The sequence below is a fragment of the Oncorhynchus kisutch genome, linkage group LG15 (assembly GCF_002021735.2).
Source record: "Oncorhynchus kisutch isolate 150728-3 linkage group LG15, Okis_V2, whole genome shotgun sequence".
NCBI classification, from domain to species: Eukaryota; Metazoa; Chordata; class Actinopteri; order Salmoniformes; family Salmonidae; genus Oncorhynchus; species Oncorhynchus kisutch.
This window is the reverse complement of record NC_034188.2, coordinates 18,415,944-18,432,906: the sequence shown is the minus strand read 5'-3', so window position 1 is coordinate 18,432,906 and position 16,963 is coordinate 18,415,944. Positions and strand designations below refer to the sequence as shown.

Genomic DNA, 16,963 nt, shown 5'->3' with positions numbered 1-16,963 from the left:
TGGAAGTGTAATATAAGGAGCTCTCCTGACTCCAGCCCATGTCTGTTTCCCAAATGGCACCCTTTTCCCTATAGTAAACTACTTTGACCAGAGCCCTATGGGCCCATATGGACCCCTAGTACACTATAGGCTTGAATGTGTTGACAGTTGGAGATATTTGCTTTAGCTGCACTGACATTTCTAAAAGATGTGAATGCCAACAGTCCAATATTCTAGAGCAATGCTCTGCACATGCGTACAAGTTTGGTACTCCAATAGACCCTTAAATTGTTTTGTGCCTCAATTTATTTTGTTCTATTATTATATATTTATTTTTTATTAACTGCTCTGGGATATGTGGGACGCTAGCGTCCAACAGCCAGTGAAATTGCAGGGCGCCAAATTCAAAACAACAGAAATCTTATCATTAAAATTCCTCAAACATACAAGTATTATATACCATTTTAAAGATAAACTTCTCGTTAATCAAGCCACAGTGTTTGATTTCAAAAAGGCTTTACGGCGAAAGCACACCTTGTGATTATGTTAGGTCAGCACCAAGTCACAGAAAAACATACAGCCATATTCCAAAGAAGGAGAGGTGTCACAAAACTCAGAAATAGCATTAACATTAATCTAACCTTTGATGATCTTCACCGGATGGCACTTCCAGGACTAAATGTGTGTTTTGTTCGATAAAGTTCATCTTTATGTCCAAAAACCTAATTTGAAATTGGTGTGTTATGTTCAGAAATGCATTGTCTCAAACAAACATCCGGTGAAAGTGCAGAGCCACATCAAATTACAGAAATACTCATCATAAACATTGATAAAAGATACAAGTGTTAAACACACAATTAAAGATAAACTTCTCCTTAATGCAACCGCTGTGTCAGATTTCAAAAAGGCTTTACATTAAAAGCACACCTTGTGATTATGTTTGGTCAGCGCCAAGTCACAGAAAAACATACAGCCATTTTCCAAAGAAGGAGAGGTGTCACAAAACTCAGAAACAGCGTTATAAATATTCACTTACCTTTGATGATTTTCATCGGAATGCACTCCCAGGAATACCAGTTCCACAATAAATGTTTGTTTTGTTTGATAAAGTCCATAATTTATGTCCAAATACCTCCTTTTTGTTTGCACGTTTAGCCCGGTAATCCAAATGCGAGCAATTAGTTCAGACGAAAAGTCAAAAAAGTTATATTACAGTTCACAGAAACATGTCAAACGATGTATAGAATCAATCTTTAGGATGTTTTTATCATAAATCTTCAATAATGTTTCAACCGGACAATTCCTTTGTCTTCAGAAATGAAAAGGAACAGAGCTCGCTCTCACGGCCGCGTGCCTGACTGAGCTCATGGCATTCTGCCAGACCTCTTAGTCAAACAGCTCTTATTCTCTCCCCCTTCACAGTAGAAGCCTGAAACAAGATTCGAAAGACTGTTGGCATCCAGTGGAAGCCTTAGAAAGTGCAATATGGCCCCATAGACCACTGTATATTGGATAGGCAAAGACTTGAAAAACTACAAACCTCAGATTTCCCACTTCCTGGTTGGATTTTTTCTCAGGTTTTTGCCTGCCATATGAGATATGTTATACTCACATACATCCGTTTTAGAAACTTCAGAGTGTCTTCTATCCAAATCCACTAATTATATGCTAATTCTAGCTTTTGGGCCTGAGTACCAGGCAGTTTACTCTGGGCACCTTATTCATCCAAGCTACTCAATACTGCCCCCTTTCCCAAAGAAGTTTATTAAGAAATAGTGCTCCTTGTGATACAGAAACGGTATAGCGGCATGAGAGTATGACAATTTGGATACGGCCCAACCCTAGTGCACTATATAGGGAAAAGGGTGTAATTTGGGATGCAGACCATCTATCTTGAAACATGATCTCTGTCTGCTATAAGTGATCACAAATTGTCCAGGGCTCCCACTCTCCACAGTGATAACAGTCATCTCTACCCCTCAACATAACCCTGCTATGAACCAGGCCCTGCACCCATAGATCAGAGAGGGAAAGATTGAGAGGGAAAGAGTGACCAAGAAAGAGACCGTGAGGGAGAGACCGAGAGAGAGAGAGAGAGAGAGAGAGAGAGAGAGAGAGAGAGATGGGCAGGGAGAGAGATGGGCAAGGAGAGAGACAGAGAGACGGGCAGAGAGAGAGGGTGAGAGAGTGTGAGAGAGAGGGATAGGGTGAGAGAGAGAGGGAGAAGGAGAGTGAGAGAGAGAGTATGGGGAATGAGAGAACAAAGGGGAGAGAAAGAGAGAGGGCAGCCAAGAGCCTGGGGTCTGAACCCATTCACCAGTCACCACATTGCCACTTTGTCCCTCTCTCGCAGTTTGATATCATCTGCTTCCCCTCTTCTGTCTATATTTCATCTCTCCATTCCTCTCTCTTTCTCTCTCTCTCCCTGCCTGCCTCTCTCTCTCACACACACACACACTGCTGTGAGAGAAGATGCATGATTTATGAAGCTCTATTTTTACCAGTTACTGAGCAGAAGTGAGTGAGAAACGGCGACAAAGAGAGGGAAAGAGAGCGAGAGAGAGAGAGAAATCGAGAGAAGTAGAGAGAGTTTGAAGTGAGAGCCCTAGGGGATGGAGGAGGAGAGGAGAGTGGGGAGGCATCCATCACCCTGTGACCCCTCTCCTGTAAAGGAAGATGGGAAATAGGTTTTAGTGGTGAGACAGAAGTATGAGGGAACTGACAAATCTCTATGTAACATTCCAGAGGGAAAGAGCAATGGAACCGGGCCTGTCCCCTTAATATGACACAATTATCTGGGTTGTGTCCCAAATGGCACTCTATTCCCAATATAGCATACTACTTTAGACCAGGACCGTAAAACATGTTTGTTTGTCATGTGTCAGAAACTTGTATTGGCATTAGAAGAACAATGGCACGTAGTTTGGGGGGATTAAGTTCTAAGGGGTATGTGAGTTTTGTGTTTATGTAAATGACCATGTGTATAATACCATGTGCATGTTTAACAGGTGTGCATGTAGGTGTGTGTGTGTGTGTACAGGCAGTGCTCCCTCCCTAGTTGAGGATGCTGGCTGTTGGGTGCAGATAAAATGGGATATTTCAGGGCTTTCTCTCACTCTAAGACAGCCCTTATCTCTTCCCCACCTCTACTGTTGGCTGTGCTGGTCCAGCCATGAGTGATATTAATACCCACGCTAATGAGCCCCTTCCTTGAAGATACTGAAACAATTGGTAGGGGAGGTGGAGGTGGAGGAGAGGAGATGGGGGAGGAGGAAGGGGGGGGGGGGTGTTGAATCAGTCTCTATCCTGTGCCACAACTGTGGGGATTGTGGAACACACGAACAAAGAGTGAAGTCAAGCTCCAATCACATTAATCATGGCCTGTGACGAGTGTGTAAAGCTGGAGGAGAAATTGTGTTCCAAATGACACATTATTCCTATTCAGTGCACTACTTCTGAACAGGGTCCATAGGGCTCCGGTCAAAAGTTGTGCACTATAAAGGAAATAGGGCACCATTTGACATGCATAATTACACTGATGGAGATGGGGAGGGTGAGTGTCTGGCCAGGGAGTGTGTATACAGGCTGGCTGGCTGTGTGTGTGTGTGTGTTAGGGCTGTGGCAGTCATGAAATTTTGTCAGCCGGTGATTGTCACGCAAATAACTGCCGGTCTCACGGAATTGACCGTTAATTAACATAAACATATTTAGCATCTCCCGGTGTCACACCCTGACCATAGAGAGCCCTCGGTTCTCTATGGTGTTTAGGTCAGAGTGTGACTAGGGGGGGTGTTCTAGTCATTGACTTTCTATGTGGCTGGGTTGTATGGTTCCCAATTAGAGGCAGCTGGTAATCGTTGCATCTAATTGGGGATCATATTTAGGAAGCCCTTTCTCCTACCTGCTTTGTGTGATATTGTTTGGTTGAGTGCTGATGTGCTATCTGTTCTTCACTTTCGTCATATGTTTATTGTTTTTGTTCAAGTTCCAAGGTAATAAAGATGTGGAACCCAACACACGCTGCGCCTTGGTCCGTCAATCACAGAGACGCATACAAAGCTCTCCCTCACCCTCCATTTGGCAAATCTGACCATAATTGTATCCTCCTGATTCTTGCTTACAAACAAAAATGAAAGCAGGAAGCACAAGTGACTCGGTCAATAAAGAAGTGGTCCAATGATGCAGATGCTAAGCTACTGGACTGTTTTGAAAGCACAGACTAGAATATGTTCTGGGATTTTTACGATGGCATTGAGGAGTACACCACATTAGTCACTGGCTTCATCAATAAGTGCATCGAGGACGTCATCACCACAGTAACCATACGTACATACCACAACCAGAAGCCATGGATTACAGGCAACATCAGCACTGAGCTAAAGGGTAGAGCTGCCTCTTTCAAGGAGCGGGACTCTAACCCGGACGCTTATAACCCTCCAACGAACGATCAAACAGGCAAAACGTCAATACAGGACTAAGATCTAATCGTACTACTCCGGCTCCGACGCTCGTCGGATGTGGCAGGGCTTGCAAACTATTACAGACTACAAAGGGAAGCACAGCCGAGAGCTGTCCAGTGACACGAGCCTACCAGACGAGCTAAATAACTTCTATGCTCTCTTCAAGGCAAGCAACACTGAAGCATGCATGAGAGCATCAGCTTTTCCAGATGACTGTGTGATCACTCTCTCCATAGTCGATGTGAGTAAGACCTTTAAACAGGTCAACAAGGCCGCAGGGCCAGACGGATTACCAGGATGTGTACTCCGAGCATGTGCTGACCAACTGGCAAGTGTCTTCACTGACATTTTCAACTGAGTCAATAATACCAACATGTTTCAAGCAGACCACCATAGTCTCTGTGCCCAAGAACACTAAGGTAACCTTCCTAAATGACTACCGACCCTTAGCACTCACGTCTGTAGCCATGAAGGGCTTTGAAAGGCTGGTCATGGCTCACATCAACACCATTATCCCAGAAACCCTAGACCCACTCCAATTTGCATACCGCACCAACAGATCCACAGATGATGCAATCTCTATTGCACTTCACACTGCCCTTTCCCACCTGGACAAAAGGAACACCTTCGTGAGAATGCTATTCATTGTCTACAGCTCAGCGTTTAACACCATAGTGCCCACAAAGCTCATCACTAATGCATCATTGCGCAAAATAGTATGGATAGTATGCAACAAAAGTTCAACATTCACCTTCTGCTACCATTTATGTCAAGCCGTCTACACATACAGTTTGACACATACGTTTGATAAATCCAACATATGCACTACACCGAACACACTGCAACTGCCTCTGCAATGCAATGCTGAAAGGCAAACGCAGTGTTTCATTGGAAATGAATGTAAATCTGGTGTACCAAAATGCAGTTACGCTGTCAGTGTGTAAGCTAAGGACCCTGGGACTAAACTCTTCCCTCTGCAACTGGATCCTGGGCTTCCTGACGGGCTGCCCCCAGGTGGTAATGGTAGGTAACAACACATCTGCCACGCTGATCCTCAACACAGGGGCCTCTCAGGGGTGCATGCTCAGTCCCCTCCTGTACTCCCTGTTCACTCATGACTGCACGGCCAGGCTCGACTCCAACACGATCATTAAGTTTTCTGGCGACACAACAGTGGTAGGCCTGATCACCAACAACAACGAGACAGCCTATAGGGAGGAGGTCAGAGACCTGGCAATGTGGTGCCAGGATAACAACCTCTCCCTCAACGTGATCAAGACAAAGGAGGTGATTGTGGACTACAGGAAAAGGAGGACCGAGCACGCCCCCATTCTCATCGACGGGGCTGTAGTGGAGCACTTTGAGAGCTTCAAGTTCCTTGGTGTCCACATCACCAACAAACTATCATGGTCCAATCACACCAAGACAGTCATGAAGAGGGCACGACAAAGCCTATTCCCCCTCAGGAGACTGAAAAGATTTGGAATGGGTCCTCAGATCCTCAAAAAGTTATTCAGCTGCACCATCAAGAGCATCCTGACGGTTTGCATCACTGCCTGGTATGGCACTACAGAGGGTAGTGCGTACGGCCCAGTACATCAATGGAGCCAAGCTTCCTGCCATCCTGGACCTCTATACCAGGCGGTGTCAGAGGAAGGTGCTAAATATTGTCAAAGACTCCAGCCACCCTAGTCATAGACTGTTCTCTCTGCTACCTCACGGCTACCCAGACTATTTGCATTGTCCCCCCCACCCCTTCTTTTACGCTGCTGCTACTCTGTTTATTATCTTGCATAGTCACTTTAACTCTGCCTACATGTACATATTACCTCAATTACCTCGACTAACCTGTGGCCCCGCACATTGACTCTGTACCAGTACCCCCTGTATATAGCCTCGCTACTGTTATTTTACTACTGCTCTTTAATTATTTGTTATATTTATTCTTATTTTTTATTTATTCATTTTTTTAAACTTAACACTCTTTTTCCTTAAAACTGCATTGTTGCTTAATGTAAGTAAGCATTTCAATGTAAGGTCTACCTGTTGTATTCAGTGCATGTGATTTGATTTGTGTGGCCGTATTGCCCCCAAAATAAATCCATGCCTTTTGCGACCAGTGGCCATTGTGCCCTTGAACTGAATATAATATTTAAAATTCCCTTCTCTTGGCTGTATGCCGAAGCACCTCTCGCTCACATAGCTCTCTTTCACTCACATGGCTCTCTTTCACGTGATCGGGTCTTTCTCACAGGCTACAAGTGAAGACAGACACATCGGGGACGCAACTGCGCTTGTCCTTATCCAATTCCGAGGGTGGATATTGAAGATATTTGAGGAACTGTCCACATTTACTTTTTGGCAGCCAACAAGATGAGTAGGCCTAACAAACTTCAAAAGCACTAGCCGATGTCAATCTACTATTCCCCATAGTAAAGGTTAACCTATTCTATTCTGTGCGAGAAATAAATATTCTAAACATAGTCTAGGACAGTTGTGGGATGCGATACATCCCAAATTAATTCCACCACTAACATCATTAACCTGTTTCAAGCAATGAGTCAGACTCAACAGACGAGAACATTTAGCTTAAAGTTTTGATAAACTATGAGGCTATTTCTTCACATTATAAGTGCAGCAATATGCACATAGCAGTAGGCTATAAGTGTGAATGTACCATTAGCAGGAGAACACCATTCTCAAAAGTGACTGCAAATGAGATTGTTAATGTAATGCTTTTATTATAAAGGTGCATTTTATGGTGAAAATGATCTTCTACAAATTTGAAACTCATATGCTGTGTATGTATGCCAGTTAGGCAATACACCCAGTTGTAAAGCGTATTATTGCGCTTCATTTAAAAAAAAATGATAGGCTAAAATTGTCACCCATCACACTCTTCTTGATTTAATCTTGTCTTCACAAACACTATATAATGTGTGAAATTTGTTTTGTTTTAGAATGGACCATTATCATGCACCTGTCTCGAAACAGGGGCAGCGGAAATCTATGTCACCTATGCACTTAAATAGAGAAAAGAGGACACTTTTCCTGTGGTTCATTTTCATGGCAGCCAGGTAGGCTATACTCCTGTTGTAAATAGAAGGAATGTACTTAATATTATCCATTTGGACACAAACCAGGAGATAGGAGCCTGATAGCAGACATGTTAGGATGGGGTACCCCGTCAGCACACTGAGGGGTGTGCCTCCAGTGGGGGTACCTGCCCGTCGGTCTGTTTGGTTGACTGTCTGCTTGCCTGCCAATCTGTCTGTTTGTCTGACTACCTACCTGCCTGCCTGCCCACCTGTCTTTTTGTCTCTCTGTTTGTCTGACTGTCTGTCTGCCTGCCGCATGCCAATCTGCCTGCCTGCCTGCCTGTCTGTGTCCTTGTGTAGAGAGACTGTATTGATTAATGCTGATGATGATGTCCTTCGGCTGATCAGTGTGTGCGTGTGTGCGTGTGTGTGTGTAAGTGTGTTCCTACATTACGTTCAATTAAAATCCACTTCATGAGTGTGTGTATAAGGAAGTGTGTAATAACTTATTGGCTTGTCTGTATGTATGAGTCTGTGTGCGTGTGTGTCTTCCCGGTTCCCTGATAAAGACGTCCAGCCCTGCTCCTGTGCTCTATCAGTATGCAGCACCAGCATCATTGGCAGGCTACACACACACACACACACACACACACACACACACACACACACACACACACACACACACACACACACACAGCCAGTGGATTCACTTAAGGGGAGCTAGTCACAATTAGCTGTTAACATTACAAGGCAGAATTTAGCCCTGGCCGGTATCCCCCGGGGAAATTAAACCAGCTCTAAATCATTAAACCACAAGCTAAACATTAACAGACATTTGCATTTTTATTGCACCTGAAAAGAATGGCATGACTCCATTATCTCCCAGACACAGAGAAATAAGTTTCTTAGTTATTATCGTGTCGTCCTGCATTGGGGAAAAAATTTGTTTATCCCGGGGAAGAAGCTAGAGAACGAGAGTCCTCGTCAGTTTCATGCCGACGCTTTGTGGAGGGTTGTGATTACAAAATAAACAAACCAGAAACAGCACAGGCAGAGGAAACAGTGACTGGTTTGTTATGCAAATCCCCTCTTATTTCTCCCAAAAATAAACAAACAATAACAGACAACAACAGAGGATAGAGGAGCTGAACTGGGGGTAACAATATGAGAGACAACAACAGAGGAGCTGAACTGGGGGTAACAATATGAGGGACAACAACAGAGGAGCTGAACTGGGGGTAACAATATGAGGGACAACAACAGAGGAGCTGAACTGGGGGTAACAATATGAGGGACAATAACAGAGGAGCTGAACTGGGGGTAACAATATGAGAGACAACAACAGAGGAGCTGAACTGGGGGTAACAATATGAGAGACAACAACAGAGGAGCTGAACTGGGGGTAACAATATGAGGGACAACAACAGAAGAGCTGAACTGGGGGTAACAATATGAGAGACAACAACAGAGGAGCTAAACTGGGGGTAACAATATGAGGGACAACAACAGAGGAGCTGAACTGGGGGTAACAATATGAGGGACAACAACAGAGGAGCTGAACTGGGGGTAACAATGTGAGAGACAACAACAGAGGAGCTGAACTGGGGGTAACAATATGAGAGACAACAACAAAGGAGCTGAGCTGGGGGTAACAATATGAGAGACAACATAATACTAGATAATGATAAGATGTATCAATGCGAGTTGAAACTACTAGATAATGATATGATTTACTATGTATAGTATGTCCAATCTCGTATGGTTACCTCTCCCGCTGTCCTTGACACTCTCCCTTCATCCCTCCCTCCAGGTGAGCAGTACGTGTGGCCACGCCCCCCAGCGTGTGTCTCGCTCAGTGGCGCCCTTTCCTGACCAGAACCCTGCTGCCCAGGCGTCCCGCAACCCACAGCCTTTACCTTACGATCCTGAGGAGACATTGGCTGGTCGCCGCAGGTAATGCTGGGTTGAGAAGAGAGGGATAGAAAGATGGGGGAACAGACAGGGGTGGTGAAGTAGAGCAGAGAAGAAAGAGGAATATAGGAGGTTAGAGCATGTAACGATTAAGGAATATTTAACCATCAATAGAGCTATGTGATAGAAGAGAGAGAAATGGAGAGAGAGAGGAGAAGGAAAAAGAAAAAGACGTGTTGTTCATGTTATGCTGCTAACTAATGAGGACAAGCGTCATCTTACAGCCCAGTCCAGGAACAAGCCTTAGTCCCTACGGTACCACTTCAGTGTTTGACCTGAAGAAATCAGACAGGTGTATGGTTTCACCTATAGCCTTCTAGATGAGCTTAGTGGAGCATCTAGCTATCCTTTTGTCACTACGCTTATCTTTCTGTCAAATCTGCAAACACTGAATGGGTAGGAGCTGGGGGAAGGTCTATGGTCCAGATGAATGGGTAGGAGCTGGGGGAAAGGTCTATGGTCCAGATGAATGGGTAGGAACTGAGGGAAGGTCTATGGTCCAGATGAATGGGTAGGAACTGAGGGAAGGTCTATGGTCCAGATGAATGGGTAGGAGCTGGGGGAAGGTCTATGGTCCAGATGAATGGGTAGGAGCTGGGGGAAGGTCTATGGTCCAGATGAATGGGTAGGAGCTGGGGGAAGGTCTATGGTCCAGATGAATGGGTAGGAGCTGGGGGAAGGTCTATGGTCCAGATGAATGGGTAGGAGCTGGGGGAAGGTCTATGGTCCAGATGAATGGGTAGGAGCTGGGAGAAGGTCTATGGTCCAGATGAATGAGTAGGAGCTGGGGGAAAGGTCTAAGGTCCAGGTGTTATTAGCAGGTAGACTATAGACCATATACTATAGACAATATACTATAGACCATAGACCACAGAGCAGGTGAGTTGTAGTAGTCAGTATTGGAGTGGAGCAGGTGGGTTTTAGTAGTCAGTATTGGTGTGGAAAAGGTGAGTTTTAGTTGTCAGTGTTGGAGTGGAGCCAGTCAGATGTAGTAGATAGTGTTGGACGGCAGCAGGTGAGTTTTAATAGTCAGTTTGAGTGGAGCAGGTGAGTTGTATTAGTCAGTACTGGAGTGGAGTTGGTGAGTTGTAGTAGTCATTGTCTGAGTAGAGCAGGTGAATTCTAGTAGTCAGTATTGGAGTGGTGCAGGTGAGTTATAGAAGTCAGTGTTGGAGTAGAGCAGGTGAGTTGTATTAGTCAGTACTGGAGTGGAGCAGGTGAGTTGTATTAGTCAGTACTGGAGTGGAGTTGGTGAGTTGTAGTAGTCATTGTCTGAGTGGAGCAGGTGAATTCTAGTAGTCAGTATTGGAGTGGAGCAGGTGAGTTGTAGTGGTCATTGTTGGAGTGGAGCAGGTGAGTTGTAGTAGCCATTGTTGGAGTGAAGCAGGTGAGATGTTGTAGTGTGTGTGTATGTGTGTGTAACATACATGTGTGTGTGGTCCTGCCATTGTGTGTGTCTGTGCACACGTGTGGCACCCTGTTTGACTGTGTTTGCTGCTAGCCTACTTTACTATGAGAGTGACAGAGTGCTTTATAAAGGAAATAGGGTTCCATTTGGGACAGTCACTCTCTACAGATGAATATCTCCCTCTCTCTCTATCAGTCTCTCTAGGGATCTCCTTTACTGTCCCCACCATTAGACTCTTTAATTTCCTCCTTCATTCTATATCTCTTCCTCTCTGTCTCTCGCTCCATCTCATATAATGATGTTTAATTTGCCGGTTTATCTATGTTTCCCCCTCTCTCTCTCTCTCTCTCTCGCTCTCTCGCTCTCTCTCTCTCTCTCTCTCTCTCTCTCTCTCTCTGTCTCGCTTGCTCTTGCTCTCTCTCTCTCTATCTCTCTCTCTCTCGCTCTCTTGCGCTCTCTCTCTCTCGCTCTCTTTCTCTCACTCTCTCTCTCTCTCGCTCTCTTTCTCTCACTCTATCTCTCTCGCTCTCTTTCTCTCACTCTCTCTCTCTCTTTCTCTCACTCTCTTTCTCTCACTCTCTTTCTCTCACTCTCTCTCACTCTCTCTCACTCTCTCTCACTCTCTTTCTCTCACTCACTCTCTCTTTCTCTCTCTCTGTCCACTCTCCCCTCCTCTTTGCTGACCAGCATTATTAGCTACGTTGTAATATAATAATATAATCATTACCATTATTAATGCTATTCTCTTTTTTTTCTTCTCCTCTCATCCCTCCCTCTCTCCCTCAGGGAGTTTATTTCCAGCATGAGGGGATTCAGTTCCTTCTTCAGTGGTTTGGGAGAGGCTCTGTGTAGCCGGGAGCCTGCAGCGCCAAGCAACCACTCCCTCTGCTGGAACGGACAAGAAATGACAAACAGGTAAAGGACATGCTGATTGATGTCTGTGGATGCACCCCAAAAGGTACTGATGATCCAAAGTAGAGCACTATAATGGGAATAGGGTGCAAAGGGAATAGGTTGCCATTATAGACACACCCTGTGTTTACTGCAATAGTCTGGTTTGTAAACCCAACTGATGCCTATATACAGTAGTATTGTGATGCTAAATACAGCCTTGTACCAATCTAAACAGCACACTATACAATCTGGTTGTGGTTTTATTGAGATATAACATGTCTCTCTATCTCGTTCCATCATATAGGTGTGTCAGATGCACAAAATACATTAAAGTTGAATGATCTCTACCCTTGAGTAAAGAGTGTGTAGGTCGGTTGAAGGTGAAGTTTGTGTAGAAGTGATGAGCTTTGCAGTGGAGCCTCATCTCCGACAGTGTGTGAGTGTAAATCTTGACTCTGTCTCTCTATGAGAAGGTTATTAATGTCAGTCGCACTTTCTCCTTCTTTCCTGCTCGGTTAATTGCTGTTTCGATCGCTCTCTCATCCTTCGCCCGTGTCTCGCTGCACCCCACAGTACCCAATTTGGATTCTGCAATATTTCACTTCACCTCCTGTCTCCCTTGCTCCGGCATCGTAACTTTCTCTCCCTCTCTCCCTTGTTCTCTCTCTTCATCTGGCCAAATTTGAATTTGCCTCACTTTGTTCGACTTTATTTCTCCTCATAATGATTATTATATTGATTCTAATCAATACAAAAGCATCACTTCTGATTGAAATGAGAGGTGAGGGAAGTTAATGTTTTTCCCCTGAAGAAGCATATAAGCCTGTATAGCAACACTAGATATAGGGAGAATCTCAATTGCTTACTCCTGGCATACTCCTCTCTTCTCTCCTCGCACCTTCTCAAAACCCATTGGATGAGAAAGCCAGTGGTCCCTCACCTCTGACCTTCTGCTCCAATAGGTTTTGAGAAGGAGGTGAAAAGAGAGGACGTGAGGAGTATGCAGTTGAGATTCTCACATAGTCACAATACATCTCCTCAAAGCTCTTATTCCTTACAAGAAAAACAGGGCTGTATTCATTAGTGCACACAGTAGCAAAACGTAACAAAATAAATTGCAACAGAAAACAAAAATGAGAGATTCTTATTGGACAAGTTTAGGTAGTCCCTCCCTAAATCTGTCTGTTTTCTTCTGTTTGGTGCCTATTGAATATGACCCAGGGAGTCTTACTAGCTTCCTTCCTGTGTCCTCAATTCCAGACCCTTCAGTCTGTAGCAGACAGGCTGGCAGCCCTTCCTCAGTCACAGTGTGCCTATCACAGAGGAGATGAGGACACTCTCAGAGATAAAAAGGCTTACTGCCTCCTCCAAGGGAGAAGAGAGCAGGGTGGCGAGGGGGCCAAGGTATCCTGGGGGAGTAATTATGGGCCAGTGGAGAGAGGGTGATAGAGAAGGAAGGAGATAGAGGGAGGAAGAGATGGAGAAATGGTGAGAGAGGGAGAGAAAGAGGGGGAGAGGGTTAAAGATAAGAGACAGGGGGATAGAGAGGGAAAGAGATAGAGGGTGTGGGATGGAGCGATTGTAATGTCCTTCTGCAACCAACGGTCAATGTCCTCTCTGAGAGAAGACTATATTTCCAACTGTCAATGTCCTCTCCGAGAGAAGACTATATTTCCAACTGTCAATGTCCTCTCTGAGAGAAGACTATATTTCCAACTTTCAATGTCCTCTCCGAGAGAAGACTATATTTCCAACTGTCAATGTCCTCTCCGAGAGAAGACTATATTTCCAACTGTCAATGTCCTCTCTGAGAGAAGACTATATTTCCAACTGTCAATGTCCTCTCTGAGAGAAGACTATATTTCCAACTGTCAATGTCCTCTCTGAGAGAAGACTATATTTCCAACTGCCAATGTCCTCTCTGAGAGAAGACTATATTTCCAACTGTCAATGTCCTCTCTGAGAGAAGACTATATTTCCAACTGTCAATGTCCTCTCTGAGAGAAGACAATATTTCCAACTGTCAATGTCCTCTCTGAGAGTAGGGCAGGCTATATATATTTCCAACTATCAATGTCATGTCAGCAGACTGTATCTACCTCAGTTACCTCGTACCCCTGCACATTCACTCGGTACTGTTACCCCTTGTATTTTTCCAAGGTATTGTAACTCATTGTGTATTTACTATTACTTTTATTATTACGCGTTTTACTTTTCTATTATTTCACTATCTGCATTGTTGGGAAGGGCCCGTAAGCATTTCTCTGTTAGTCTACACCTGTTGTTAATGAAGCGTGTGTCAACTACAATTGGATTTGATTTGAGTCATATCTTCTTTTCTTCTCATCCAGTTTATACCAAAAGGGCTTACCTTATCATAGCTTTTACACAGGGTAGATTCATCTCGTGCTCAGAATGCCTCTCACACTATTTCTGTAGAGACATCGAGGTCTGAGCTAAATGTGTCTCTTGTTATCAGACGCGTCTTGCGTGTCACCTGTGTCCAAGATCAGAGGATTGACGCCTTAACATCGTCTCAAATATGTTTTTAAACACACAGGGTGCCTCCTCACACCACACAAAAGGATGTGGGCAAACTCACAGCACTGAAAATAAACATACCACTTTTTTCTTAGTAATCTAATGTCATATTCAAGTTGTGTCCATATCTAAATATTGCAGAATTTCTTAGTGCAAATTCTATTTATTTTCCACCACTTCATTCACACTTTGCTCTTTGTGTGTCATTATGCAACACTGAGATGCAGCTCCTAGCCCATAGCATGTATCATAGCTATTAACATCTAATCACTAGCCGTCATCGGCCTATCATGACCTGCACTACCAAAAGTACACTACACGACTAAATGCTCGTCCAACATCTCATTCCAAAATAAAGGGCGTTAATATTTAGTTGGTCCCCCCTTTGCTGCTATAACAGCCTCCACTCTGGGAAGGCTTTCCACTAGATGTTGGAACATTGGAAGCAAGTCCCCGCAGCATTCAGCCACAAAAGCATTTGTGAGGTCGGGCACTGATGTTGGGCGATTAGGCCTTGCTCACAGTCTGCGTTCCAATTCATCCCAAAAGTGTTTGATGGGGTTGAGGTCAGGGCTCTCTACAGGCCAGTCAAGTTCTTCCCCACTGATCTCGACAAACCATTTCTGTATGGATCTCGCTTTGTGCACAAGGACATTGTTATGCCAAAACTGTTGCCACAAAGTTGGAAGCACTGAATTGTCTAGAATGTCATTGTATGCTGTAGTGTTAAGATTTCCCTTCACCGGAACCAAAGGACCTAGCCAGAACCATGAAGAACAGCCCCAGACCATTATTCCTCCTTGAACAAACCTTACAGTTGGCACTATGCTTTGGAGCAGGTAGCGTTCTCCTGGCATCCGCCAAACTCAGATTCGTCCGTCAGACGGTGAAGCGTGATTCATCACTCCAAGGAACGCGTTTCTACTGATCGAGAGTCCAATGGCGGCGAGCTTTACACCTCGGCCATGGAAACCCATTTCATGAGGCTCCCGATTAACATTTCTTGTGCTGACGTTGCTTCCGGAGGCTGTTTGGAACTTGGTAGTGAGTGTTGCAACAGAGGATAGAATTTTTACATGCTATGCGCTTCAGTACTCGGCGGTCCAGTTCTGTGAGCTTGTGTGGCCTACCACTTCACGGCTGAGCCGTTGTTGCTCCTAGACATTTCCACTTCACAATAACAGCACTTGACTCGTTGGAAAGGTGGCATCCTATGACGGTGCCACGTTGAAAGTCACTGAGCTCTTCAGTAAGGCCATTCTACTGCCAATGTTTTTATATGGAGATTGCATGGCTGCAATGGGTGTGGCTGAAATAGCCGAATCCACTCATTTGAGGGGTTGTCCACATACACTATATATACAAAAGTATGTCCTCTATCTGCTGGTAGTATATCACAGGTCTCTATTATTAATGTGATTAGAAGGATAAATAACGGTGGAAATGTAATTAAGGGTTTAATGAAAAGTATGAGTTAGGTGGCACCGTGTTAATGAGGAGCTGATGGATGATGGAGCAGGGAGGAGAGGAGTGGGGAGGGGAGAGGAGGGTTGGTGAGAGAAGGTTTGGGAGAGGGGGGGGTGGAGGAGAGGGGGTGTGTCATAGACACATGGCTTCACACTGTGCCATCGCCCCTCCCTGCAGCTGTTGGCTTCTTCAGACACTCCATTTCCTCTTCCTCTGACCTCTTTTTGACTTTCCTGTTCTCAGCAAACCATCTCTTTCCTTTCCTGTTCTCAGCAAACCATCACTTTCCTTTCCTGTTCTCAGCAAACCATCTCTTTCCTTTCCTGTTCTCAGCAAACCATCTCTTTCCTTTCCTGTTCTCAGCAAACCATCACTTTCCTTTCCTGTTCTCAGCAAACCATCACTTTCCTTTCCTGTTCTCAGCAAACCATCACTTTCCTTTCCTGTTCTCAGCAAACCATCACTTTCCTTTCCTGTTCTCAGCAAACCATCACTTTCCTTTCCTGTTCTCAGCAAACCATCTCTTTCCTTTCCTGTTCTCAGCAAACCATCTCTTTCCTTTCCTGTTCTCAGCAAACCATCACTTTCCTTTCCTGTTCTCAGCAAACCATCACTTTCCTTTCCTGTTCTCAGCAAACCATCTCTTTCCTTTCCTGTTCTCAGCAAACCATCACTTTCCTTTCCTGTTCTCAGCAAACCATCTCTTTCCTTTCCTGTTCTCAGCAAACCATCACTTTCCTTTCCTGTTCTCAGCAAACCATCACTTTCCTTTCCTGTTCTCAGCAAACCATCACTTTCCTTTCCTGTTCTCAGCAAACCATCACTGTCCTCGCTGGTTAAATTGTCCTCACCGTTTAAACGCACATTTGTCACAATGAAAGTTTGATCGCCAACTTGTAATCCTGAATATAATTAAATGAGTTCCCTCTGGTTTGTTCAGCCATTTCGATGAGTTATGGTTAGAGTTTTGGGATAAACACCGAAAATAAGGTTAACACAGGCTTAGGAGATCTGATACGTTTTGTTCTATGAGATAATATCAGTCAGTTAACTGAAGAAGAAAAAGAAGCCATTTCCATTTCTCTCTGTGAGGATCGAAACTGGCGACAGGACAAAGTAACGATGCAGACACAGGGAGCAACCGGGGGAGCAGACAGTTATAGACAGGGAAATCAACAACGGGAAGGAGTCCAGGTGCATCCAAT

The 16,963-nt window shown here is 44.6% G+C and overlaps 1 protein-coding gene across 1 annotated transcript in view; it reads left to right on the top strand.

The window, feature by feature from the left end:
* Positions 1–16,963, top strand: part of gpc3 (glypican 3) — a 74,032-nt gene that overhangs the window by 17,380 nt on the left and 39,689 nt on the right. Inside the window, exons 3-4 of the mRNA XM_031791373.1 lie at positions 9,288–9,430; positions 11,643–11,771. Coding sequence (XP_031647233.1) covers positions 9,288–9,430; positions 11,643–11,771 — 272 coding nt within the window. The remainder of the gene's footprint in view (positions 1–9,287; positions 9,431–11,642; positions 11,772–16,963) is intronic.